At 41.4% G+C, this 27,450-nt stretch overlaps 1 protein-coding gene across 14 annotated transcripts in view; it reads right to left on the bottom strand.

The window, feature by feature from the left end:
• The window catches only part of FAM118B (family with sequence similarity 118 member B), a 50,550-nt gene that overhangs the window by 3,189 nt on the left and 19,911 nt on the right, over window positions 1–27,450 (bottom strand). For all 14 annotated transcript variants that reach the window (XM_077960921.1, XM_077960922.1, XM_077960919.1 and 11 more), the window contains 5 exon segments: window positions 24,705–24,797; window positions 19,394–19,646; window positions 8,764–8,991; window positions 5,048–5,176; window positions 2,640–2,925 (listed from right to left, as the gene is read on the bottom strand). In XM_077960921.1, coding sequence (XP_077817047.1) covers window positions 2,640–2,925; window positions 5,048–5,176; window positions 8,764–8,991; window positions 19,394–19,646; window positions 24,705–24,790 — 982 coding nt within the window. In that variant the 5' untranslated portion in view covers window positions 24,791–24,797.

Genomic DNA, 27,450 nt, shown 5'->3' with positions numbered 1-27,450 from the left:
TAAGGTTGGCTTGTTTCAAAATGAAATGATGTTTTCACCTGAAACTGCTCTACTGCATTTCACGTGACAAATTCAGCTGACCATTCCCATCCAGCACTCTAGCCGTACTGAAAATCCGATTGTTTTGAAAGATACAGAACACCTTAATGACAGGTAACTCTGGGGAAAGCTACTCTGGTGGGAAGCCTACACAGCTAATCACAGAATTTGTGCCATTCCACAATAGCAGTTAAGGTTCCTTAGAGCAATCTCAGTGCACTAAGGAACCTGACTGATTCTTTGCTATGTAATGTAACAGTCTAATGACATTTTTTTTTTTTTTTTTTTGCTAAGATTTAGTGCAACAGAAACAGTTATCCAGAGGGATTTTGCTGTTTTAAATTTTAGCATCTTTCCTCAGCATACAGATCAAAAGAAATATGTAGAACTTGGATATGTATCTCTTGCTAATGAAAACAGAATATATGCAACAGAAAAGCCTACTCAAAGTCTCAAGTGTGGGCAAACAACAGCAGAAGAGTCTAGAACACTGCAGGACACCAGAAAAACTCATTTCCAACAAAGAATAGTAAATAGTTTTCACAAATGAGACTTGTTCACGTGGTGATGGCTTTTAAAAGTCTGGTTCCATCAAAGCATAGCCATGGAAGAAGCTGTATAATTTTTCATTACAGGAGAATTCTTTCTACTTGAAGCCATCTGATTCAGTTAAGAAATCTGGGGATGATTTGATTTAGGAAAACTGCTTTTTGTTTATTAAATTACCTGTATGTTATTTATTTTAAAAACGGGGTCTTGCTTTATTGCTCAGACTAGTGCAGTGATGCAATCATAGCTCACTGCAGACTCCAACTCCTGGGCTCAAGTGATCCTCCTGCCTCAGCCTCCCAAGCAACTGGATTACAGGTGTGTGCCACCACACCTGGCTAAATTTTTGCAGAGACAGGGTCTCACTATGTTGCTCACACTCATCTTCAACTCCTGGCCTCAAGTGATCCTCCCACCTGGGCCTCCCAAAGTGTTGGGATTACAGGCCAAATTACCTGTACTTTTGCCCTCCTAAGATGCATTCAGGTTGACGATGAAAAAATACGTAAGTTTTCAGGAAATATTTTGTGTACAACAGCAAAGTTTTTTCGGAATTAGATGGATGAGTACAACTAGCCATACTCTGGAGCCTGGCAATGTGAGGTTTTGAAAAAGCATTCTTCGGCCGGGCGCGGTGGCTCAAGCCTGTAATCCCAGCACTTTGGGAGGCCGAGACGGGTGGATCACGAGGTCAGGAGATCGAGACCATCCTGGCGAACATGGTGAAACCCCGTCTCTACTAAAAAATACAAAAAAACTAGCCGGGCGAGGTGGCGGCGCCTGTAGTCCCAGCTACTCGGGAGGCTGAGGCAGGAGAATGGCGTGAACCCGGGAGGCGGAGCTTGCAGTGAGCTGAGATCCGGCCACTGCACTCCAGCCCGGGAGACAGAGCGAGACTCCGTCTCAAAAAAACAAAACAAAACAAACGAAAAAGCATTCTTCAGTTTAGCCGATACCAAAAATGTCTGTGTTTTGTGCGGTTACTGGGAATTTGCCTGCAGCCACTAATCAGCTGAATCTTTAATCACCATTTTGCTCTTTATTGTTAAAATGTGGAGGTAAAATATCAAGTGAATGATACCTCTATCCTCTGACTTGAATACCACCATTATCCGTTTCCAAACAGCATTTCTAAAAGTTAGTTTTCTGTTTGTAAAGATAATACATAATCATCATAGAAAATGCCAACACAGAAACCAAAAAATCAACACTTTAAATCCTACTACATAAAGATAGCCACTTAATTTAGAAAACATTCCAGATATATTTCCATATGCACCAAAAAAAAAAAAAAAAAAAAACCGTACAATTCTATATGAATGTAGGTGACCATGGTGTTTACAACCTGCTTTTTCTTCCTTTACCCATATGTCTCTTTTTTCTTAATGGCAATGAAAACATTTTCCCTTTTATGGCTTCATTGTATTTCATCAGTTAAATAAATACTGGGATATCTGTAGAATCTCTCTACTAATTTTATGTTCCTTCCAATTTTTTGCCACTACATTCAATGGAGATTACATTCCCACATATGCATCTTTGTACATATGTGGTGACTGTGCAATCATCCAATTATATCCTATGAGAAATTTCTTCTAGGACAAATTGTTTTGATGGGATTTCTGGGTCAAAGATTTGAAAATATTTATCACATCCTCTAAATTTATGGTTATAAAGGTTGTACTAACTTTACCTTTCCACAAATACTCCATGAATAAATTTATTTTCTACAGCCTTAGCCAAAACGGAGTGATCTTTCTTCTCTATTTTGTAATCTAAATTCGAACTGCATTTCATTGATAACTAGTGAGGCTGAACATCTATTTTCTTCAATCTTCCTATGTCTATATTGAGCGGCTCGAGCATTCCTTTTTGTCTGTTTTCCCATAATCCAAATGGCACTTTAGTCTAACCTGAAGACTGTGGCCTCCTTTACAATTTGGTCAGTCATTACATTCCTCATCTTGGCAACTATTTTGCCCATCACAAATACACCAATGGCTGAAGAGCTGTTGTTCTCTGATTCCCCTCAGCTTCAAAATGCATCTTACCTGATCTACCCCTTGTGGAGATCTCACATGTCAGTCGCTTGAAATATTCTGGAAGATCGGCATAGTCATTTCCATAGGAGATGACTTTAATCCCCTTGTCCAGCATGTTTTCTCGAAGCTTTTTGAACTCATCTACGTCTCCTCTCCGAACCAGCATGAAATGTTCTAGGTCAGATTTATGCTTGACAGCCTCCAGGAAAAGGGCCTGGAAAGTGGTGTCATCCACAGTCCAGCCACAGCCCAGGAAGAGAAATGACTTGTTTTCGTAAAGTTTCTGAATCTCTCTCTTGAAGGAAAAGATACAACATATTGACATTGTGAAGATACACTCAAGGCAGGTATGAACCAAGAAGGTCATGCGACATTGAGCAGACTATGATGACCAATTAACCAAGACTTATATGGGTTGGTATGTCCCATCAAGCAGTGGGATCTCTCGCTTATTGCTGTAACTTGATGATTGGTCTAAAATTTTATCTCTACCTGACATTCTTCTGTAGACTCTCTAATAAAGGTTTCATAGAGCCGGTGTCAGTGTACCGGTCCAGTAGTTTATTTATTTTTTACATTTTATATATTTTTTGAGACAGAGTCTCACTGTTACCTAGGCTAGAGTGTAGTGGTGTGATCTCGGCTTACTGCAACCTCCACCTCTCCAGTTCAAGTGATTCTCGTGCCTCAGCCTCCTGAGTATATTACAGGTGTGCACCACCACATCCAGCTAATTTTTGTATGTTTAGTAGAGACAGGGTTTTGCCATGTTGGTCAGGCTGGTCTGGAACTCCTGACCTCGAGTGATCCACCCGCCTTGGCCTCCCAAAGTGCTGGCATTACAGGTGTGAGCCACTGCACCCGGCCACTAGTTTACTTTTTTTATTTTTATTTCATTTCTGAGACACAGTCTTGCTTTGCTACCTAGGCTGGAGTGCAGTGGCATGGTCTTGGCTCACTGCAACCTCCTCTGCCTCCCAGGTTCAAGCGATTCTCCTGCCTCAGACTCCCAAGTAGCTGGGATTACAGGCACCACCACCACACCCAGCTAATTTTTCTATTTTTAGTAGAAACAGGGTTTTACCATGTTGGCCAGGCTGGTCTTGAACTCCTGACCTCAAGTGATCTGCCCGCCTTGGCCTCCCAAAGTGCTGAGATTACAGGCGTACTTTTTAAGATTTCTGTGCCCAGAGGTCATTAGGTAAAGAGGTCTTCATATATCTTAATCCTTCCATTTCTGGACCACATTTGCCTTTTTTTGTCTTACAAACTGAACTGTGAGTCACCGGAGAAGATAATTCCATGATCAGATTTGCTCAAGGAAAGGTGTTTGATACTTAGAACATCAGTATGTGTGTGTATATATTTATACACACAAAAAAACACAGAAATGACTCTGCCTAAGGGATCACTCACTGTCAGAGATGGATGCAGTTACGGCAGATGTTGGGAAAGAATGGGTAAAAAAAAAAAAAAGTCCCTTGTGCTTCAGACAATACATTTTCTTGGTCTTTTGCCTTATTGTTTAAAGATGCTATATTCTATGTGACACAGTCCTGAAAATAGCAAACAAGATTCTTAGAGCTGGGGGACAGTGAATACTTCTGGTTTGAACATGTTTATCTGAACAAGTCGAAAATGTGCATCACAGAAGATCAGTAAGCTTTCCACAAAGAGTAAGTGTGAATGAGTGTGGTTAATTCAATATAAGCCCATTGCCATTTACACAAAGTCTCTTTAGAATGTATTCTCTAGTAGTGGTTGGTTTGTAAGAAGCTGCCTCAATTATTTCTGACATAGAGAGGGCTATTAATAAACCAAATGATGATAAAGGTACCAATGTATCCTTTGTATGTGAAGATGATGCCAATGATGGCATGCCATCTGCTGGCTGTCAATTAAGTACAAACAAGGATCATAGGGTTTGATACCTTAAGAAAAGTTCTGCATCTCCTACAACAGCATGCACACTGACAAGTTAAAAAGCACAGGAAGAATGTCTGACTTTCCAGTTTCTTTCTTTTTTTAGAGATAGGGTCCTGCTCTGTCACCCAAGCTGGAGTGCAGCAGCTCTAGATACAGCTCACTACAGCCTTATATTCCTAGTCTCAAGTGATCTTCTTGCCTCAGCCTCCCAAGTAGTTGGGACAGCATGCACCATGATGCCTAGCTAATTTTATTTTTGTAAAGACAGAGTCTCGCTATGTTGCCCAGGCTGGTCTCGAACTCCTGGCCTCAGGCGATCCTCTCCCCTTGGCCTCCCAAAGTGTTGGGATTATAGGCACGGGCCACTGCTCCTAGCCCCTGACCTTCTGTCTTCACTTAATGAAAAGATGTTTCCCTTTAAGACCTATGGCATATTTAGAGAGATTTCCCAGGAAGGAGTTCCTGAGACCAGCAAGATCGGCCCCACTCACCATGACTTCAGTGTTCCTGAGCACATTCTGATATCCAGCTGGATGAAGGACAATGCCACTAGGGTTGGTGTAGACTCCATGAATATGCAACACGCTCAGCTTCCGCTTCTCCTGAGCCCACTCTAGGACCTGCACGACACACACATAGCCCAACCAGCTTGGCAGGGCTGGGCACCTGTTTAAAGGTCACAACGGGCAAGAGGCTGTTTGGAGGACTAGACTTCTGACATAAACTCTCTAGCTTCATGATCTAGGACATGAGTACAAAACCTGATGTGGTCTAAGTTTCCACTTCCAGAATGACTGTCAAGAATGATGACAGCAAATTTGGTGATTTCTCTTTGAAAGTAACCAACAAAAATTACAATTTGTTATAATTTGCAGAAACAACAGGGACCCTTTGTACCGGTGACATGCATGAGAGCTATGGACAACTGCTTCAGTGATCGCCCCAAGAAATCAAGCCTCTGCATCCAGGCCGTTGTGTGGCACCTCTTCGCAGTGACTCCAGGCTAACCACATGGCTTGCTTTTAGCCAGTGGGATACTAGCAAACACACACAAGCGGAAGCTTGATAAGTGTTGGCACAAGAAGTCTTACTCCTCTTGTGTTACTTCTGGAATCCAGCTGTCATGTGAAGAAACTGAAGAAGCCTGGGCTAGCCTGTTAGAACATATGTGGCCTGGCCAACTGCTTGCATTGACAGACATGGAATTATGGTCCCCTTATATCACTCAGCCCTGGTGCGGCCATCAGATGTCTGCAGGTATGTCAAGAGGCTGCAAAAATCAGCAGAAGAAATGCCCAGCTGAGTCACTGAGCCCAGTTCAAATTGTTAATGTACTTTATCCTGGGCAGACAAGGTATTTGTTGTTATAAGCCACAAAGTTTCAGGGCCATTACTTGTACAGCAATAGATAAGTGATAGAAAAATCACTTCAGTCACCTCTGAGGAACCTAAAAGGCTGCCAGCGAAGAATAATCATGTAGACGACAGTGAATGCAATAGCCACCTGATTCCATGGCTCCATTTTCCCAAGGACTGGAGACAGCATACATTTATCCTTATCACCTTTTGGAGAAATAGGCTATGAATCAGGAAAGTAGTCAAGAGGCACAGAGATTTAGAATTTGAATGTTACTAGGCCCCATTCTGACTACCAGTCATTGTCTTTAACCATTAGACTACAACACTGCCCCTAATGTGGGCTGAAAATACAATGCAAATCTTGAGGCCCAAGGATGAAATGAGAAGGAAAACATCAAATGTGATAGATATCCTCAGCTTTTAAAAGGTCCTTATGCTTCCGATATCCATGCACATACTTGGTCATAATCTTTGGAAATTTTATCACAAACGGCATAGAAGCTACTTGAGCTGCTAGTTTTAAAATTTCAATCGTGTTTGTTTATTTTTAGACAGAGTCTCGGTCTGTCACCCAGGCTGGAGTGCAGTGGCACAATCTTGGCTCACTGCAACCTCTGCCTCCTGGGTTCAAGCGATTCTCCTGCCTCAGCCTCCCGAGTAACTGGGATTACAGGCGTGCACCACCATTCCCAGCTAGTTATTGTATTTTTAGTAGAGACAGGGTTTCACCATGTTGGACAGCCTGGTCTCAAATTCCTGACCTCAAGTGATCCATCCACCTCAGCCGCCCAAAGTGCTGGGATTACAGGCGTGAGCCACCGTGCCCAGCCTATTTATTTTTGAGACATGATTTTACGCTGTCACCCAGGCTGGAGTGCAAGAGTGCGATCACAACTCACTGCAGCCTTGACCTCCTCAGCTCAATTGATCCTCCTGCTTCAGCCTCCCAAGCAGCTGGGACCACAGGCAAACCAACATGCCCAGCTAATTTTTAAATTTTTTGTAGAGATGGGGTCTTGCTATGTTGCCCAGGCTCATCTCAAACTAGGCTCAGGTGACCCTCCCACCTCAGCTTCCCAAAGTGCTGGGGTTATAGGCCTGAGCCGCTGTGCCCAGCCTAATCATTTACTAATCAAAAAAATATTTACCAAGCACCTAACTCTGTCATATTTGAGACATGAGGGTTTTATCTGAGCTATGAGGGTAAGAAAGACTAACATGATACCTGTCCAAGTGAAGTTACTATTCCTATGGGGTAAACAGTCAGAAAACAGATAAACGGCCAAGATAAAAACTGTGCTGGGCATGGTGGCTCACGCCTGTAATCCCAGCATTTTGGGAGGCTAAGGTGGGCAGATCACCTGAGGTCAGGAGTTCGAGTGGCCAACAGGGTGAAACCCTGTCTTTACTGAAAATACAAAAATTAGCCAGGCGTGGTGGCAGATGCCTGTAATCCCAGCTATTCGGGAGGTGAGGCAGAAGAATCGCTTGAACCCGGGAGGAGGAGGTTGCAGGGAGTTGAGATCACGCCATTGCACTCTAGCCTGGGCGACAAGAGCAAGATTCCACCTCAAAAAAAAAAAAAGAAAAAAGGCCAGGCACATGCCTGTAATCCCAGTACTTTGGGAGGCTGAGATCAGCAGATCACCTGAGGTCGGGAGTTTGAGACCAGCCTGACCAACATGGAGAAACCCCGTCTCTACCAAAAATATAAAATTAGCCGGGAGTGATGGCACATGCCTGTAATCCCATCTACTCGGGAGGGTGAGGCAGGAGAATCGCTTGAACCTGGGACAACAAGAGCGAAACTATCTCAAAAAACAAAACGAAACAAAACAAAACAAAAAACCAAAAAGCTGCAAGTTATAGTAAGTGCTACAAAGGAAATGGACAAGAGACTGGATCAAAAACTAAGTATCCAATTTAAATAGGATGGTCAGAGAAGGTCTCTCAGGAGGGGATCCCTAGGTTGAGAGTTACAAATGAAGAAGGAGCTGACCATGTGGAATATGAGGGAGTAAGCGGAAGACACTTGGGCCAGAGAGAACTAGTCTTCATGGGGCAACTTTTCTCTAAATTCAGTTCCCTTTAAGTCCTGCCATCAAGGTCAGCAAAACCACAAGAGCGGTATTACAGCTACCACTCTGGCAGGGGCAATACTGTAGTACTGAATGCCAGCGGGCAAATCACTCTTCTATTCAGCTCTACTTAGTTGGGCTCTAAATCGGACATAAAGGCAGATTCCTGAGGAAAACAAAGTGTAGAAAAAAATTACAAAAAGCACAGAGTAGGACAAATGAGACTTTAAGAAATCATCTCATTAGCTGACACAGATCAACATCTGTAGTTCAATAATTACGGTAGGTACAGTACAGACTATGCTAAAACAAAGTCTGCTGCGGTTTCCACTAAACATTAACCTCAATTCAGCCATCACTTGGCCTGGAAGTTGTTCTTCCAATCAGTATAAAGTAGTTTTCATACATTTCCAATAAATGCCATAAAAAAAAGTATACGAAAACAGAACCAGCATTATCAGTATTACACCACTCAATATTGTCGAGTGCTAAAGAGATCTTACAGTTCAAATGACTTCCACTAATCTTGCTTTAAAACTGGGTGGAATTGTCAAAAGTCATAGAACTGAACACTTTTTAAGTTGTATGCATTTTACTGTATATTGATTTGATCTTTAAAAAGAAAAGAAAGAAAAACAAAAAATCCAACCAGGGAAAATAATTTTCCTTTCTAGCTCTACATGAATACCAATATGCCAAGCAGAAAACAGCTTTTCTGATGAAGATACAATCCACTAGCCTGAAGAAAGGACCAATGCTTTACTTTTTACCTTTTTCTCATCAGTAAGGTCAAGGGATTCAAGCTGTTTCCCCTGATCTGCTGCATACAGTTCCAGGAGATTATCAAAATTTGTAGTTAATACGAGGGCTCCATTTTCCATCAGGTGGAGAACTGACTGAAGTAACTGTTTTCCAGAATCTTCCATCTTTGACTCCAAGTCATCAAATACTTCATATAAACAGTCCTTGAAAAATGTGGATCGAACATTACTGGTACGCTGAGGAGGGATTTGAAAAAAGAAAATTAGTCCAAGGTGCTTTGTTTGGTAGGTCAGTTGTTTTAGTTACAGCAGTAACAAATTTTTGAAGAATATTTTGGATTCAAAACAGAGATAAAATATTATCTCATAAGAACGTAATGAGATGATACATGCCAAGTGCTTAGCACCATGCTTAGCACATAGCAAGTACTACTATACTTATGCAAACAAGCGTAACCTTCCTAAAATAGGCATTTTTATAGAATGAAGAAAATAAACATGGCCAAGGGATTTACTGTCGGTATTAAAGGGAAGCTGGGGTAGAAAGCAGAGCAACAACTACCCTCTCATTAGGTGCCAGGTAAGAAGGCAACACTTTCTGTTCATCCTTCCTTATTTAGGGACGCGCCACTGAAACACAGCCCAGTTGTGGTTTGGCATCTCCTTTTCTTTTTTTTTTTTGAGACGGAGTCTCGTTCTGTCGCCCCGGCTGGAGTGCAGCGGCATGATCTCGGCTCACTGCAACCTCTGCCCCTCCGGGTTCAAGCAATTCTCCTGCCTCAGCCTCCCAAGTAGCTGGGATTACAGGCACCTGCCACTGCGCCCAGCTAATTTTTGTATTTTTTTTTTTGAGATGGAGTCTCGCTCTGTCGCCCAGGCTAGAGTGCAGTGGCCGGATCTCAGCTCACTGCAAGCTCCGCCTCCTGGGTTTACGCCATTCTCTTGCCTCAGCCTCCCGAGTAGCTGGGACTACAGGCGCCCGCCACCTCTCCCGGCTAGTTTTTTGTTTTTGTTTTTGTTTTTGTTTTTAATTTTTTTTTTTTTTTGAGACGGAGTCTCGCTCTGTCACCCAGGCTGGAGTGCAGTGGCCGGATCTCAGCTCACTGCAAGCTCCGCCTCCCGGGTTCACGCCATTCTCCTGCCTCAGCCTCCCGAGTAGCTGGGGCTACAGGCGCCCGCCACCTCGCCCGGCTAGTTTTTTGTATTTTTTTAGTAGAGACGGGGTTTCACCGTGTTAGCCAGGATGGTCTCGATCTCCCGACCTCGTGATCCGCCGGTCTCGGCCTTCCAAAGTGCTGGGATTACAGGCTTGAGCCACCACGCCCGGCCTTTTGTATTTTTTTTAGTAGAGACGGGTTTCACCGTGTTAGCCAGGATGGTCTCGATCTGCTGACCTCATGATCTGCCCGTCTCGGCCTCCCAAAGTGCTGGGATTATAGGCTTGAGCCACCGCGCCCGGCCAATTTTTGTATTTTTAGTAGAGACGCGGTTAGATAGTAGAGACCAACCTCACCATCTTGGCCAGGTTGGTCTTGAACTCCTGACCTCGTGATCCACCCACCTCAGCCTCCCAGAGTGCTGGGATTACAGGTGTGAGCCACCGCGCCCAGCCTCAGCATCTTCTTTTCTAATCCTAGGTGTTTGTACAGCTGTTTATGAATTTAGGAAAAACCGCTTAACTTCTACATGCCATAATTCAGCAGTTCATAGGTTTATTCTGAAGAATATCCAGTATACAAAAGGTTAACATAAACAATACATTTTTTTTTAATGAAAAGTTTGCATTTTGCAACTGTTAAAAACATCAAACACCAATCAATTCTAAACAGAATCTCCATGTCTTGTTTTGCAGATGTGAGATCTGGCTATGTTGCCCAGGCGGATCTTGAATTCCTGGGGTCTCAAGTGGTCCTCCTACCTCAGCCTCCCAAAGTGTTGGGATTATGGGTATGAGCCACTTTTCCAGACCTCCTATTTCTTAACATATGGTTTACTTAAATAACTGCTTTTCAGATTCATTTTGAACACATGTAAATATCCCTGAGTACTAATGAGGAACTATAACACCAACTTCAGGTGGGAAGCTGGCTTTACAACTAAAAACAAAAAGTGGCCCTTGGGACGGAGGGAATTCGAAACGGGAAAGTAACTATGTAATGTGATGTAATAAATATCTGATCTCTATCTAGCCTGTCTGTGAAATGCCATTTGCTAGGGTTTGAACTGGTCCCCTAAAGTTCATGTGTTGGAAACTTAACCCCAGTGGAACTGTGTTGGGAGGCGAGGCCTAGTAAGAGATTAGGTCATGAGGGCCGTGCCTCCATGAATTGATTAATGTCATTATTGCAGCAGTGGATTTGTTATCCTAGGTATGTCAGTTATAAGTGTGTCTGGGCCAGGCGTGGTGGCTCACGCCTGTAATCCCAGCACTCTGGGAGTCCAAGGCAGGCGGATCACGAGGTCAAGAGATCGAGACCATCCTGGCCAACATGGTAAAACCCCGTCTCCAGTAAAAACACAAAAATTAGCTGGCCGTGATGGTGCGTGCCTGTAGTCCCAGCTACTTGGGAGGCTGAGGCAGGAGAATTACTTGAATGTGAGAGGCAGAGGTTGCAGTGAGCCGAGATCGCGCCATTGTGCTCCAGCCTGAGTGACAAGAGCAAAACTCCGTCTCAAAAAAAAAAAAAAAAGAGTCAACTACTATCGAAGGCCAGATACTTTTTTAGATTTGTTATAAAAAATATGGCGCTCTTTTCATGTCTACCCAAATCACAAATCCATTTGCCCTATGATCTAGCAGTCACATGTATCCTACAAATACAATTTCAAACAAATGAAATGACACATACGAGGTTATCACTGCATCTTTTTTTTTTTTTTTTTTTTTTGAGATGGAGTCTCGCTCTGTCGCCCAGCCTGGAGGGCAATGGCGCAATTTCGTCTCACGGCAACCTCTGCCCCTCCGGTTCAAGTGATTCTCCTGCTTCATCCTCCCGAGTAACTTGGACTACAGGTGCATGCCACTACGCCTAGCTAATTTTTTGTATTTTTAGTAGAGATGGCGTTTCACTGTGTTAGCCAGGATGGTCTTGATCTCCTGATCTCGTGATCCACCCGCCTCAGCCTCCCAAAGTGCTGGCATTACAGGCGTAAGCCACCGTGCCTGGCCGACTGCATCATTATTTGTAACAGCAGAAGACTGGAAACAAGCCATGTATCCATATATAAGAGACTAGTATGGCCAAGTACCCACATACAGGAGAATGAGATGGAAAGATCCTTAAGTTATACTGTGAAGTAAAACAAACTGCAGAATAGTATGTCTAGAATGCCATCTTTTGAGCTAGGGGATGGAGGTTGTAAGATAAGAATAAATATAGTCCTCCTTGCTTGTATTTCCAAAAAGAAACACTGGAAGGGTATACAGAAAGACTTGTAAGAGTAGTGACCTATGAAAGGTGGGTTTTGGGAGAAGAGAAAGATAAAGACCTGCATGGGATGTCTCAATATATGACACTTTTTAAATAGTGTTTTGACTTCTGCAATGTGTATAAACAATACCTATTCAAAAAAAATATTAAATTTAAAATTAAGAATACAGTCACTTCCTTGGTTTTATTAAGAACCCTGTGTCTTATAGCTTTTGTACTTTGACTCACAGACACACATTATCAATACATTATGTATATATACATACACACACATATATATATTTATTATTATTATTTTTTTGAGATGGGGTCTCTCTCTGTTGCCCAGGCTGGAGTGCAGTGGCACAGTCTTGGCTCACTGCAACCTCCACCTCCTGGGTTCAACCAATTCCCCTGCCTCAGCTTCCCGAGTAGCTGGGACTACAGGTGCCTGCCACCATGCCCGGCTAACTTTTTGTGTTTTTAGTAGAGACGGGTTTCACCATGTTGGCTAGGCTGGTCTTGAACTTCTGACCTTGTGATCCACCCGCCTTGGCCTCCCAAAGTGTTGGGATTACAGGCGTGAGCCACTGCACCTGGCAAATACATACTATATTTTAACACCAGTTTTATTATTATACACACAGATAAAAAGGCCTGGGTATACAATCACGTAATCATGGGTGTGGAACATATTTTCTTGCTTCTAAGAAAATGAATACAAAAGGTTAAAACCTGGGGGAAAAAAAAATCCAAGTCGCTCATTTTAGTTAAATATCTTTTAGTCCTATTTAAGTTATTAAATCCTACATATCAACATAGGAAGGAAACATGCTTTTGTAACTGCACTGATTTCCTCAGATGCAAAACAGAAGTTTGTCTCTTTTGAGACAAGGTCTGGCTCTATCACCGAGCTGGAGTACAGTGGCATGAACATGGCTCACTGCAGCCTCGACCTGCTGGGCTCAAGCAATCTTCTTGCCCTCAGTCTCTCAAGTGGCTAGGACTACAGGCGCACACCACCATGCCTACTACTTTTTAAATTTTTTTGTACAGATGGGGTCTCACTGTTTCCCAAGCTGTTCTCAAACTTCTGGCCTCAAGTGATCGTCTTGCCTCAGCCTCCTGTGTAGGTGGGGCCACAGGCGTGCACCACCACACTAGGCTAATTTTAAAATTTTTGTAGAGGTAGGGGGTCCTGCTTTGTTGCATAGCTGGAAAGTTTTTTCTCTTAAAGCAGATGACCCTAGAACTAAACTTCCCACCAGTGGCCTTTATAAGCAAAGACAAAGGAATGAAAACATAAACAGAGAGGCTCAATAGTCAAAAGGAAATGCCAAACTCCCACACAACTTCTAAGGACCTTTTCCCATTCATCTGAAACAGTGACCTTCATTTCCTTCTACCCTGAAACTTGGTAAAAACAAGAAACAAAAAATTGGCGTGGTAGCTCAAGCCTATAATCTCAGTTTTTGGGAAGCTGAAACAGAAAGATCGCTTGAGCCCAGAAGTTCAACACCAGTCTGGGCAACACAGGGAGACTCCATGTCTATTTAAAAAAAAGAAAAAAAAAGAAAAAACAAAACAAAAAAAAACGAACCCTGTTTTCTCCCACAGGGTTATTAACATTTCTAGTGCATCAACTATGTGTGAGACATTTTATATACATTATCTCACCTATTCTTCACAAAGCGACACAAGGAAGTAACATCACGGTTTCACAGGTGCAAAAACAGATGTTGACAAGGGATTTGTGCAGGGTTCCAGTGCATGTAAGTGACAGAGTCTGATTGTAAAACCCAAGCTCTTTGCAGTGAATCTGTAACGTCACTTCCCTGGTATACGTTAAACTGGCTATCAGTAGATGGGCCTGTTAACCCTGCCATAGTGCTGCTGAGTTGATACTGTTAGATTTGATTCTTTTCTAAGATGGACATTTCCAAACACACACAAAAGTTAGAAGAGTACATACAAAACAAAACATAACTGCAATACTTCTATCTCACCTAAAAAATATTACTTCCTTAATATTAGTGTTCAAATTTCCCCTAAATATATCAGTTTTATTATTAAGTTGTAATAGCTCTTTATATATTCTGGATACTAGATTTTTGTCAAATATGATCTACAAATATTTTCCTCCATTCTGTAGGTTCTCTTTTCATTTTTTTTTCTTTTTTAGAGACGGGGGTATCACTGTGTTGCCCAGGCTGAGGTACAATGACATGATTATAGCTGACTGCAGCCTCGAACTCCTGGGATCAAATGATCCTCCTACCTTAGCCTCCCAAGTAGTTGGGATTACAGGAGCAAGCCACTGTGCCTGGCTCTCTTTTCACTTTCTTGATGACAACCATTACAGCACTTATGTTTCAAATTCTCATCACGTCCAATTTATCTACTTTTCTTCTGTTGCTTGTGCTTTCAGTGTCTGATCTAAGAATCCTTTGCCATGCTGCCTTAATTACATGGCTTTGTAGTAAGCTTTGAAATAAAAAAAATTTGAGTCTCCCTACTTTGTTATTTTTCAAGACTGTCTTGGCTACTCTAGGTCCCTTATAATTCCATATGAAGTTTTAATTTTTTTTTTTTTTTTTTTTTAGAGACAGGGTCTTACTATGTTGCCCAGGCTAGAGTGCAGTGGCTATTCAAAGACACAATCCCGCTACTGATCAGCATAGGAGTTTGACCTGCTCCATTTCCAATCTGTGTTGGTTCACCCCACCTTAGGCAACCCAGTGGTCCCCTGCTCCTGGGAGCCCGGAACTCCTGGGCTCAAGCCCTCCAGCAGTCCTCCTGCCTCAGCCTCCCAAGTAGCTGGGACTACAGGTGCAGGCTATGGTGCCTGGCTCTATATGAATTTTAAATCAGTTTGTCAATTTCTACAAAATCAGCAGCTGGGATCCTAATAGGGATTGTGCTTAATCTGTAGACCAATTTGCAGAGTATTCCATCTTAATAATATTAAGTCTTCTGATTCATGAACATGGCATGTCTTTCCATTTATTTACATCTTCTTTCATTTCTTTCAATGTTTTGTAGTTTTCAAAGCGTAAGTTCTGCATTTATTTATTGAGATGGAGTTTCGCTCTTGTTGCCCAGGCTGGAGTGCAGGGGTGAGATCTTGGTTCACTGCAACCTCTGTCTCCCAGGTTCAAGTGGTTCTCCTGCCTCTGCCTCTCGAGTAGCTGGGATTATCGGTGCCCGCCACCACGCTCAGCTAATTTTTGTATTTTTAGTAGAGACGGGGTTTCACCATGTTGGCCAGGCTGGTCTCAAACTCCTGACTTCAGGTGATCTACCCACCTTGGCCTCCCAAAGTCTGTGACGACGCCGGCCTTCTGCACTTCTTTTGTTAAATTTATTCCTAGTTATTTTATTGTTTTTGATGCTAAGTGGAAGAATTTTTAATATTTCATTTTAGTATTGTTCACTGCAAGTGTATAAAAATATTATTTTTTAATATATTGATCCTGGATTCTCCAACCTTGCTGAACTTGTTAGTTCTAATAGAGGATAACCTAGGATTCTCTACGGACAAGATCATGTCGTCTGCAAACAGAGGCAGTTTACTTCTTCCTTCCCGATATAATAAATAAAATATTTATTTATTTATTTATTTTATTTTTTTATTTTTTTTTGAGACAGAATTTCGCTCTGTCACCCAGGCTGGGGTGCCGTGGCCGGATCTCAGCTCACTGCAAGCTCCGCCTCCCGGGTTTAGGCCATTCTCCTGCCTCAGACTCCCGAGTAGCTGGGACTACAGGCGCCCACCACCTCGCCCGGCTAGTTTTTTGTATTTTTTAGTAGAGACGGGGTTTCACCGTGTTAGCCAGGATGGTCTCGATCTCCTGACCTCGTGATCCGCCCGTCTCGGCCTCCCAAAGTGCTGGGATTACAGGCTTGAGCCACCGTGCCCGGCCATAAAAGATTTATTTAATTTAAAAGTTTATTTTTAAACTTTTACATAAAAATTTATTTAAATTAAAATAAATTTAATTTATTTTTCTTGCTTAATTGCCCGGTCTAGAGCATCCAGCACTATGTTGGGCAGGAGTGGAGCGGGAACACAGCCTTGTCTTGTTGCTGATCTTAGTGGGAAAATCCAGTCTTTCACCATTAAATATGCTATCTGTGAGTTTTTCATCTATGCTCTTTACCATGTTGAGGTAGTTTCCTTCTATTGTTTGCTATTATTCCTTCATTTGTAGAGTGTTTTTTTTTTTAATCATGAAAGAGTGTTACATTTTGCTAACATGTTTTTCCTGCACCTACTGAGAAAACCATGTGGTTTTCTCTTTTATTCTATTGACATGATATATTATATTGATGTGCAGTTGTTTTTTTTTTTTTTTTTTTTTTGAGACGGAGTCTTGCTCTGTCATCCAGGCTGGAGTGCAGTGGTGTGATCTTGGCTCACTGCAGCCCCTGCCTCCCGGGTTCCAGCAATTCTCCTGCTTCAGCCTCCTGGATAGCTGGGATTACAGCCATGCACCACCATGCCCAGCTAATTTTTGTATTTTTAGTAGAGACAGGGTTTTGCCATGTTGGTCAGGCTGCTCCTGAACTCCTAACCTCAAGTGATCCGCCCACCTCGGCCTCCCAAAGTGCTAGGATTACAGGTGTGAGCCACCGCGCCTGGCCTGATATGCAGATGTTAAACCAACTTTTCATTCCCCAGAAGACACTGACTTCCTCATGGGTACTGCATTCAGTCTGGTTGTAGTTTGTTTTTTGTTGAGGATTTTTGTGTCCATGTTCCTAAGAGATCCTGGTTGGTAGTTTTCTTTTTTTTTTTTTTAGAGGCAGACAGGGTCTTGCTCTGTCGCCAAGACTGGAGTACAGTAGCACGATTATAGCTCAGTGGAGTCTTGAATTCCAGGGCTCAAGTGATGCTTATGCCTCATCCTTCCAAAGTGTTGGGCTTACAGTCGTGAACCACTGCGTTTGGTCATTTTCATTTCTTCTGATGTCTTTTGTTTGGTTTTGTTATCAGGATAATACTGGCCTCATACAATGAGTTGGAAGTACTCCCTCCTACTCTGTTTTTTAGAGTAGTTTGGGAAGAATTTCCTCTAGCCCTGTCAAGCAATAATCTACTTTCTGTTCTATGGATTTACCTGTTCTGGACCTTTTATATGAATGGAATCATACAATGTATGTCCTTTTGTGTCTGGCTTCTTTTACTTAATGTTTTCAAGGTTCATCCATGTTGTTGTATGGACCAGTACTTCATTCCTTTTTATGGCCAATTAACATTGCATGGAAGGACGTTTTGTTTATCCATTCATGAGCTAGACATTTGAGTTGCTTCCACTATTTTGGCTGCTATGAATAATGTTGCTATGAACATGAGTGTACAGTTGTTGCATGAATATACTTTCCATTCGCTTGGGTATACACTTACGAGTGCAACTGCTGGGTCACAGAATCACTGTTGAACTTTTTGAGGAACTGTCAATCTGTTTTCCAAAGCAACTGCATCACATTACATTCCCACAAGGGTTCCAATTTCTCCACATCCTTAATAACACTCATTATTGTCTTCTTGATTCTAGTCATCCTAGCGGGTGTGAAATGGCACCTTTTTGTGGTTTTGATTTGTATTTTCCTAATGACTAATGATGCTGAACATCTTTCCGTGTACGCTTATTGGCCATTTGTGTGTCTTCTTTGCAGAAATGTCTAACAACTACATTGTTATTTTAAAATTGAATTATTAGCCTTTATTAAGTTACAATAGTTCTTTATAGATTCTGGCTATTATACCCCTAACAGATATGTGATTTGCTAACATTTTCTCATTCTGGGAGTTGTCTTTTCACTTTTTTTTTTTCCTTTTGGTAGAGACAGGGTCTCACTATGTTGTCCAGGCTGGTCTTGAACTCATGGCCTCAAGCAGTTCTCCTGCTCTGGCCTTATAGGTATAAGTTCTGGGATTATAGGCATAAGCCACCATCCCCAGCTCACTTTCTTGACAGTGTCCTTTCAGCCTAACAGTTTTTAAACTTTGGGGAAGTCCAGTTTATCTATATATTTTTTTCACTTTGGTTTTTGCGTTTTTGGTGTCATGTCTGAAAAACCACCCAGATTCAGTCATGAAATTTTAAATCTGTATTTTCTTCTAAGAGTTTTACAGTTTTAGACATCATATTTAGGTCTTTGATCCATTTTTAATTTTTGTAAACGGTATGAGGTGGAGATTCCATGAACTCTTTAAAATCCCATTAATTCCTTTTTTTAAAAAATTTGAGATGGAGTCTTCCTCTATCGCCCAGGCTGGAGTGCAGTGGCGTGATCTCAAATCAGTGCAACCTCTACCTCCTGGGTTCAGTTCAAGCCATTCTCCTGCCTCAGCCTCCTGAGCAGCTGGGATTACAGGCGCCTGCCACCACACCATGCCTGGCTCTAGAAGCCTGATTTTTAAGAAGTTTTTAAAACAGGCTGGGTGCAGTGGCTCACGCCTATAATCCCAGCACTTTGTGAGGCTGAGGCAGGTAGATCACTTGAGGTCAGGGGTTCCTGACCAGCCTGACCAACATGGCAAAACCCTGTCTCTACTAAAAATACAAAAATTAGCTGGGCGTGGTGGCACATGCCTGTAATCCCAGCTACTCAGGAGGCTGAGACAGGAGAATCGCTTGAACCCAGAAGGCAGATGCTGCAGTGAGCTGAGATCGAACCACTGAACTTCAGCCTGGGTGACAGAGGTAGACTCTGTAAAAAAAAAAAAATTCAGACAAAGCAAGACAGGGAGTCCTTTTATCCAACTCAGTTTGGTAAAATAAGGTGCAATTCCTTATAAATATTTTGAGTTATTACCTCTAAAAAGAACATTAAAAACTGGTTTTGTTTCATCTATAAAATGACAAAATTATCTCCAATCTTTGTGGGATTCCATACAAGGCACGGATGCCACAGAACACAGCTTTTATAGTAGTGATGCAGAAAAAAATAAATTCAAAACACAGCGGTGATTTGTACATATAAAGTCCTCAACATCATTTCTCTCTCAGAGACACACAGTGAAATGGGGTTAAGATAATTACCCTGAATAGGGTCCATAAATAGACACTGTGCAGAAGAGCCCAATGTTATGGAAACCTACAAGCTGTAAATGAATATCCCTGCTACACTTGGCATGCTAGTTGTGACAGCCAAATCATGCTAGTTATGATAGTCAAATTTTAGGAAATTCCAAACACTGTGGCACATAAGAAGGTACTCACAGGAGAGAGCTTCTGGATGAGGTCATGGGCAACATGGACAAGGTTCTTGTCTTCATGGAGACATTTCTGAAACTTTTTGCTCTCCTCATCTTCTAACAGATCAAAATCAATGGCAGCATCCAGTAAAGCCTGAATTAACCCCTTCCAGGATTTGAGGGCTGGAACTTGAGGCGCAACTGCAGCACTAATGCCTGTTCCAATCACTAGCACAAGTTCTCGAGGCTTCTTAGTTTTTAAGCTTGGAAGCAGCTTCCTATAAAAGCAAAACAAATGAGAGGAATGGAACATCCCATAGATATGAGGCACAGAGACTGTCTGACTAAGGTTATAGTTTTTAGCTAACTTTTATAGTTGCAAAGAAGATCAATATCAGTTTTTGACACTTTTCCAAAGCAGTTTAAAGAAAACAACCAGAATATTATGTCAGTGCTTGCTGAAAAACAAGTCATAAACCTATTTCAGGAATCCCAAAACCAATCTTAAAATCAGTTTTCTCCTTCTTAGTCCTCTCAACCTAAGAAATTCCACTAATATTAGGAAAAGATCCAAATAGATTACAGCTCAGCTGAGTTCTGCCAACTAAATTATATTTTAAAGCAATATTAAATTTCAAAAGAAGACATTTGATTTGTACTCTAGAAAAAGAGAAAAGAACCCCAGGACAAATTAAGTTCCTATTACTGAGAAATGTAAAACACAAGGGGAAAGAAAGGCAATAAAAAATTTAACTCGGAATTTTGTAAACATTAACCTCAGGCAAAAAAAAAAAAAAAAAAAAAAGTGGCCAATAGAATTCTAAAAACACAGGAGCCCTATATATCTAAATAAAGACTTAGCTATTCAAGGGACATGACAAAAGGTGAAAAACATTCCTTTCTTACCATGATAAGCAGAGACAGACTTCTCTGTTCTGAGGCCCATATGTGAGATAGCATGGGTACTAGTTTTTGTTTTTGTTCCCCTCTCTTTCATTCTGGAGACTATCCCCGCTTGAAATATGTTCCTTCACTTTAATTTTTGCTGATGGTATGTTCCCTTCCCCCGAAAATGGATTCTCCCCAACCTTTCTGTCTAAATAATAAAATGGAGAGGATCAGCATTTTGGCATAACCCAAGAAAGGAATAGCACTTTCAAGCCTCGGGAAGCTTCGTTTTGGGGACACAGCCTCTAAAACTGCTTTCCCTATCCTGAGCTTCTGCATTTAGTCACTCAACAAACATGAAAAACCGAGGCCGGGGGCAGTGGCTCACACCTATAATCCCAGCACTTTGGGGGGCTGAGGTGGGTGGATTACTTGAGGTCAGGAGTTCAAGACCAGCCTGGCCAACATGGTGAAACTCCGTGTCTACTAAAAATACAAAAATTAGCTGGGTCTGGTGGCGCACACCTGTAGTCCCAGCTACTCGGGAGGCTGAGGCAGGAAAGAAAAACCTGTATGTACCAGGCAGTACAGGAGTCACTAGTGATGTATCCAGGAACAAAATGGAGTCCCTGATCTTGAAAGGTTAGTCTACTAGAAAAGACATTAATAACAGATGTTAGAAGCAAATGATGAAAAATGAGTTTCAGTTCAGAGCAATCAAGATAGTGAAGCATACACAAATCCACATACACAAATATACATGCACATAGAAAATTTCTAGGATTCACAAGATCTATAAACAGTGGTTAAATGAGGATGGGGAGAATAAGGACTTTTTACTTTTCATTTTATACTGTTGTACTGTATGATTTTTTAAATATATAACATATAGATTCAAACTATAATTCTTCCTAATTAAGACTTTCAATTCAGCTAAGTGTAGTGGTTCACGCCTGTAATCTCAGCACTTTAGGAGGCTGAGCTTGAGCCCAGGAGTTCGAGATCAGCCTAGGCAACTTAGTGAGAACCCATCTCTACCAAAAAAAAAAAAAAAAAAAAGAAAAGAAAAAGAAAATTAGGCATGTCCCAGCTAAGTGGGAGGCTAAGTTCACAGGGGGATCACTTGAGCCCAGGAGGAGGTTACAGTGAGCTGTGTTTGTGTCACTGCACTCCAGCCTGGGTGACAGAACAAGACCCTGTCTCAAAAAAAAAAAAAAAAAACAAAAAAAAAACTTCCAGTTAAAAACAAAACATTTAACAATTGCGTTTTATTACCGGTTCTTTGTAAACCACTAAATAACAGTTATTATTATTATTATTATTTTTTAGCAGGTATACATACCTAAAAAGTAGGTTAGGTAAAGATGACAGCAGACAAGAGGTCAAAGGGCAACAGAATTTTACAAGTTGTAATGCTAAGGCTGAGTCCCTTGGTAGAATTTTGGGAATGTTCACATACATCTGAAGGTAGAGGGACTGGTGGGGCTAAAACAGGAGAATCAGTTACAAGCCTTTAAAGGTTGCAACTTTAAGCAGACTAGAGGTTTCCCTTCTGCAGAGGTTGACCAGAGGACTGTATCTGAGAACACTGCACGCAGCTGAGGCTGCCTCTGGGGAAAGAGAGTTGGGGGAAATCTTATATTTTATACACAGACTTTTCCCCAGAGGCAGCTTTTCAGACTCTAGGGATCAACCCTGTACCTGCACCCCTATCTCCCATCCAGTTAGGAAATGAGGAATCCCTATCCCCCATCCAGTTAGGAAATGAGGAATCCCTATCCCCCATCCAGTTAGGAAATGAGGAATCCCTATCCCCCATCCAGTTAGGAAATGAGGAATCCCTATCCCCCATTCAGTTAGGAAATGAGGAATCCCTATCCCCCATCCAGTTAGGAAATGAGGAATCCCTATCCCCCATCCAGTTAGGAAATGAGGAATCCCTATCCCCCATCCAGTTAGGAAATGAGGAATCCCTATCCCCCATTCAGTTAGGAAATGAGGAATCCCTATCCCCCATTCAGTTAGGAAATGAGGAGGATTCCTCTTTCAGGAAAATGGCCAGTATGAGACGAAAAACCTGCAGATTCTGATAGGTGAGAATTCCTTAACTCTACGTAGAGTCTGGGACCAGGCTCCTTACGTACACGCAGATTCTCCAACTGGCTTTTTTTTTGAGATGGAATCTCACAATCTCGGCTCACTGCAACTTCCGCCTCCCGGGTTCAAGCGATTCTCTTGCCTCAGCAACATGAGTAGCTAGGACTACAGACACGCACTACCACGCCAAGCTAATTTTTGTATTTTTAGTAGAGACGGGGTTTCACCAGGTTGGCCAGGCTGGTCTCAAACTCCTGACCTCAAATGATCTGCCCGCCTTGGCCTCCCAAAGTGGTGGGATTACAGGCGTGAGCCACCGCGCCCGGCCTCTTCCATTGGCTTTTTAGTGTTTTCTCTTAAAAATGGGCAGACAAACAAGGGTCACCTCACATTTGAGGAAAGCCCCTGACATAACAGTTATACCAAACAAACTAGCAGGTAGAGAGAAATCTGAAGGACAGAAGAGATAGTATGGGAAGGAGAAAAAATTTTTAAAAGGAAACAATGACATCCTCACATAGATTTTTAAACATTGTCCATGTGGGGTGGCTCATGCCTGTCATCCCAGCACTTTGGGAGGCCGAGGCAGGTGGATCACTTAAGGTCAGGTGTTCAAGATCAGCCTGGCCAACACGGTGAAACCCTGTCTTTATTAAAAAAATAAAATAAAAATTAGTCGGGTGTGGTAGTGCACGTTTGCAATCCCAGCTACTCAGGAGGCTGAGGCAGGAGAATTGCTTGAACCTGGGAGGCAGAAGTTGCAGTGAGCTGAGACTGCACCATTGCACTCCAGCCTGGGCAACAGAGTGAGACTCCATCTCAAAAAAAAAAAAAAAAAAAAAAAATGCATCTGTGAAACAGAGTGCTATGAAAAATGAACAAACAGAAAGACTTCACAAATTAAAAATATAGCAACAGAAATGTTTAAATCCATAAGATAAAACAGAGAACCTCCGAGAAAGCAAAATTTTAAAACATGAAATGGGGGGAAAAAAAATCAAGAAACACGTAAGAAAATTAGAGACTTAATACAAGAAGTCCAATATCTGAAAAACAAGAGTTTAAAAAAAATACGGGATAAAACATTGTAATGGAAAGTATCAAAAAAGTAATACAAGTCAACTTCTCCAAAGTGAAGGTACTACTTGCCAGCTTTAAAGAGCTGCCCCGTGTCCAGATTCATATGAGAAGACACATCACTGTGAAATTTCAGACTACTGAAAATAAAATAATGATCCTTATAAGCTTCTAATGAACAACAACAACAAAAACAAAAACAAAACAGGGAAAGAGGTCATATAATACAAAGGATTGGGAATCAGAACAGAGTGGCTATTTTGGCAGGAATACTTAGACATTAGCAGAGAATGCATGAGAGATACCAAAGATTCTATACTCAGTTAAACCATCAAATGAATGTAAGTGTATGATAAAGACATTTTCAAATAAGTCCAAAAAGTTTTCTCCTATGGGTCCTTACTTAGGAGGCTATGCAAGGATACGCTTCAGGAAAACGAAAGAGTGCACCAAAAAAGAAGACACGAGATTCAGCAAACAGAGAATCAATACAGGAGAGATGTAAAGGAAATTATCAGGACGATGGGAAAGGGAAATAGCAAGTATCAGCAATGCAACAGAGGCCTGGAAAACAAGTGTCCAGAGTGGACTAGTGTCCAGAGGGAAGAATCCATGACATGAACTAGCAAGTTATCGGTGTGTTTCTGTATAGCTAGGAGATTTATTCTTCTGTCAGAGCATGTGAGAACACACTGAAAGCAAACAAACAAAAAAGACAGTCTTTAACGGCATAAGCGAAAAAAATGAGCAAGAAAGGAAATATGATCGTCACGCATTAGGCTCAGCTACGAATACTATTTATACAGTCATAATAAATGTAAATATTAAAAGTGGATTGAACCAAACACTGTGATACAAACATACAAGAACATGGGGAGAGTGTGTGGAGTGGCAATCCAGGGGGAGGAGTCATGACAGCAAAGCAGTCCTTATATTCCATACTCGGAAATCAACAAAACTGAAAAACTAAAAAGCAGCAATATATATAGTATTTTAAAACATGGATGTCAACATTAGAAGAAACAGATAAAGCTGAAAGTAATTATCTCTGAAGAAGGGTGGACTCTGAAATACTGATTTTAAAAACTATGTACCTGTATTGCCTTTGATAAAAAATAAAAATTAAACCCAAAATAAAAATAATTTAATTTTTAGTATGAAGGTCAATACTGATTAGTGAAAACAACTGATATAAAAGGTATAAGTTGGCTACTTTTCTTTCTCTCCCACTAATGGTAATTTACTCTGCTCTCTGATTCCCTTTTCTTGTTTACCTGGGCTTTTTGGTGGGGGGTGCGCCATCACTGAAGAATCCAAAAATCTCGTCTATATCAGAGGCCTGGCTCCCTGTAGAAGCCATCCAGTTTCTAAAATAGATTAAACACCATGGACCACAATTAGATCTGTAAAATATACCATTCAAAATAGCACATACATTGAACAGTTTTAAAAAGCTGTATACCCTTAAAGGTGCTTTGGAGGTACCCCCTACTTAACGGAAATTTGTTAATTAATGCACATTCCAAACAAGGAACTCAATTAAATTAGTCTAAAAGACTATTTGGTGTTCCATACTACCATCTCGCTTCTGTTTCTGAAGGCCTGCCCCCAAGTTCCCACCAAAAACAGTGTCAACTCATGTCAATTACTGGCCCTCACTTTGTAGAACTTAAGAAAAACCAGTTATTCTTCCACAAGATGGGTTTGCGGAAGACTCAGGATAAAAACCACCCACAGATAAGTGTATTAATAGCCCCCAATTATCCATTTACTCTCAGCTGAAGAAATTACTGAGTCAAGAATAGGACAGTCAATACTAATTTGCTGAATGACATTCTCTGTTGTTGGACAATGGTGACCTCGTAGCCAGTAGGACATGTCTCTCTAACTGAACATGAAGTGGACTTAAATCAAGCCACTGTGATAACTGGTAAAGGTTATTATCAAGCAGATGTATGAAAAATGGCCAATTATGTTCGGGTGCTGGAATAACTGGCAAAAGTAAGTAATTACCACAGATTAGAATGAATACTATAAAGTTCTAACTGCTCAAACTTCAGCAAACTAGTTAAATCTAAAGGCTGTGAATTTAAAAATAGCAATAGTATTTTAAATACACACACAATATAGAAGACAACATACTATGACCGTTTGGGATGTTTTAGTACATGCCATTGCCAACACATAGAACTGAATTACTAATAATTACTGGAAGTTTACGGTTTTGTTAGAAAGTCCTTTTCTTTTCTTTTTTTGAGACTGCGTCTTGCTCTGTTGTCCAGGCTCCAGTATGGTGGTGCCATCTTGGCTCACTGCAGTCTCGGCTTCCTGGGCTCAAGCCATCAACCAACCTCAGCCTCTCCAGTACCTGGGACTACAGGCACGTGCTACCACATCTGGTGAAATTTTGTATTGTTTGTAGAGAGGGAGTTTTGCCATGTTGCCCAGCTGGTCTCTAACTCTGGAGTTCAAGTAATCTTCCAGCCTTGGCCTCCCAAAATGTTGGGGTTACAGGCATGAACCACTACATCCGGCCCAAAAAAGCCTTTTTCTTTATTAAAACATTAAGTTTCTCAATTAATTTTTTGTGGTAAACAGAAGGCTCACTTCCTCACCCCATAGTCCATCACACATAGTGGAATTCTTCTTTAATATCATAATCATAAAGAAAATAGAAACAATAAAATCATAGTAGTGAGTTAGAAAGTAGATCATGTTTCTAGTCAAATCTTTTGATTCTGTTGATGAGAAAGCTGGAGCTCAGGAGAAGACGGATGAGTCACTAATCTCAGTAAATCCTGCCTTAACTCAACCATGTGGGTTTTTTCTTTTTCTTTTGAGACGGAGTTTCGCTCTTGTTGCCCAGTCTGGAATGCAATGGCGCAATCTCGGCTCATTGCAACCTCTGCGTCCCGGCAGCTGCTCCCTTCAAGCGATTCTCCTGCCTCAGCCTCCCAAGTAGCTGGGATTACAGGCATGCGCCACTACGACCGGCTAATTTTGTATTTTTTGTAGAGACGGGGTTTCTCCATCTTCATAAGGCTGGTCTCAAACTCCTGACCTCAGGTGATCTGCCCGCCTCAGCCTCCCAAAGAGCTGGGATTACAGGCGTGAGCCATCACGCCCAGCCAGGATGTTAGTTAAAAGTATGTATGTTCTTGAAAATAAAGTTAATTAATTAAAAAAAAAAAGTTTGTTTCTAGGCTCTACTCCAAAATTACAGAATGAGATTCTCCAGAATCTTCAGAATCTTCCTTCAAACAGGAAACACCTAAATAAGAAGCAAACTTAATTTTTCTACAATGCGACAATTTTGTTAAATATAGGATGCACATGAGGTATACCATCAAGCCATCTTTCCTTAAGTGTAATAACTTATTACAGTCTAATGACTTCCCAGTTTGCTTATACCAATAGCCAGGTTTTAACTGTCCTTAAAATATTTTTATGAAGTTTTAATTCATGTGAATCACTTCCGATTCTAAAAGTTAACGCTCTAGAATGGTGAACTAGGGATAGAATGTGTTTACTTCTTCCACACACACGACAACCCATCCGTTTGGGATATACACAAGGAAAAAACTTAGGTGCTTAAGTTCTTTTCTTAAATATGGTTCTACAAACCCATCATCTAAACAGATTACATCCAAGTAAAAACACTATATTGAGAGAGATGAAAGTAAAATGTAGAGGGAATAACGCTTATTAAGTTTTGAAGATTGATATCTTCAGAATTCAATGCTCAATTCAGTTACTAAACCAGTTTACAAGCTCTTAACTACGTGCTATGGACTACTTATAAACATTAACTCATTAATCTGCATAACACTACGAGGCTATTGTTACCTTATTTTACAGACGAGAAAACTGAGGCACAGAAAGATCGGGTACGTGGTAGTACCAGTATTCAAACCATGGCAACTCTGCCTCCCAAGTCCAAGTTCTTAACTACACTATTGCTAAACAGGAAATGCTCATTGGAACATTTCAGATTTCAGATTTTTTGGATTAGGGATGCTC

Source organism: Macaca mulatta, chromosome 14 (assembly GCF_049350105.2).
Source record: "Macaca mulatta isolate MMU2019108-1 chromosome 14, T2T-MMU8v2.0, whole genome shotgun sequence".
NCBI classification, from domain to species: domain Eukaryota; kingdom Metazoa; phylum Chordata; class Mammalia; order Primates; family Cercopithecidae; genus Macaca; species Macaca mulatta.
This window is presented reverse-complemented; position numbering and strand designations above follow the sequence as displayed.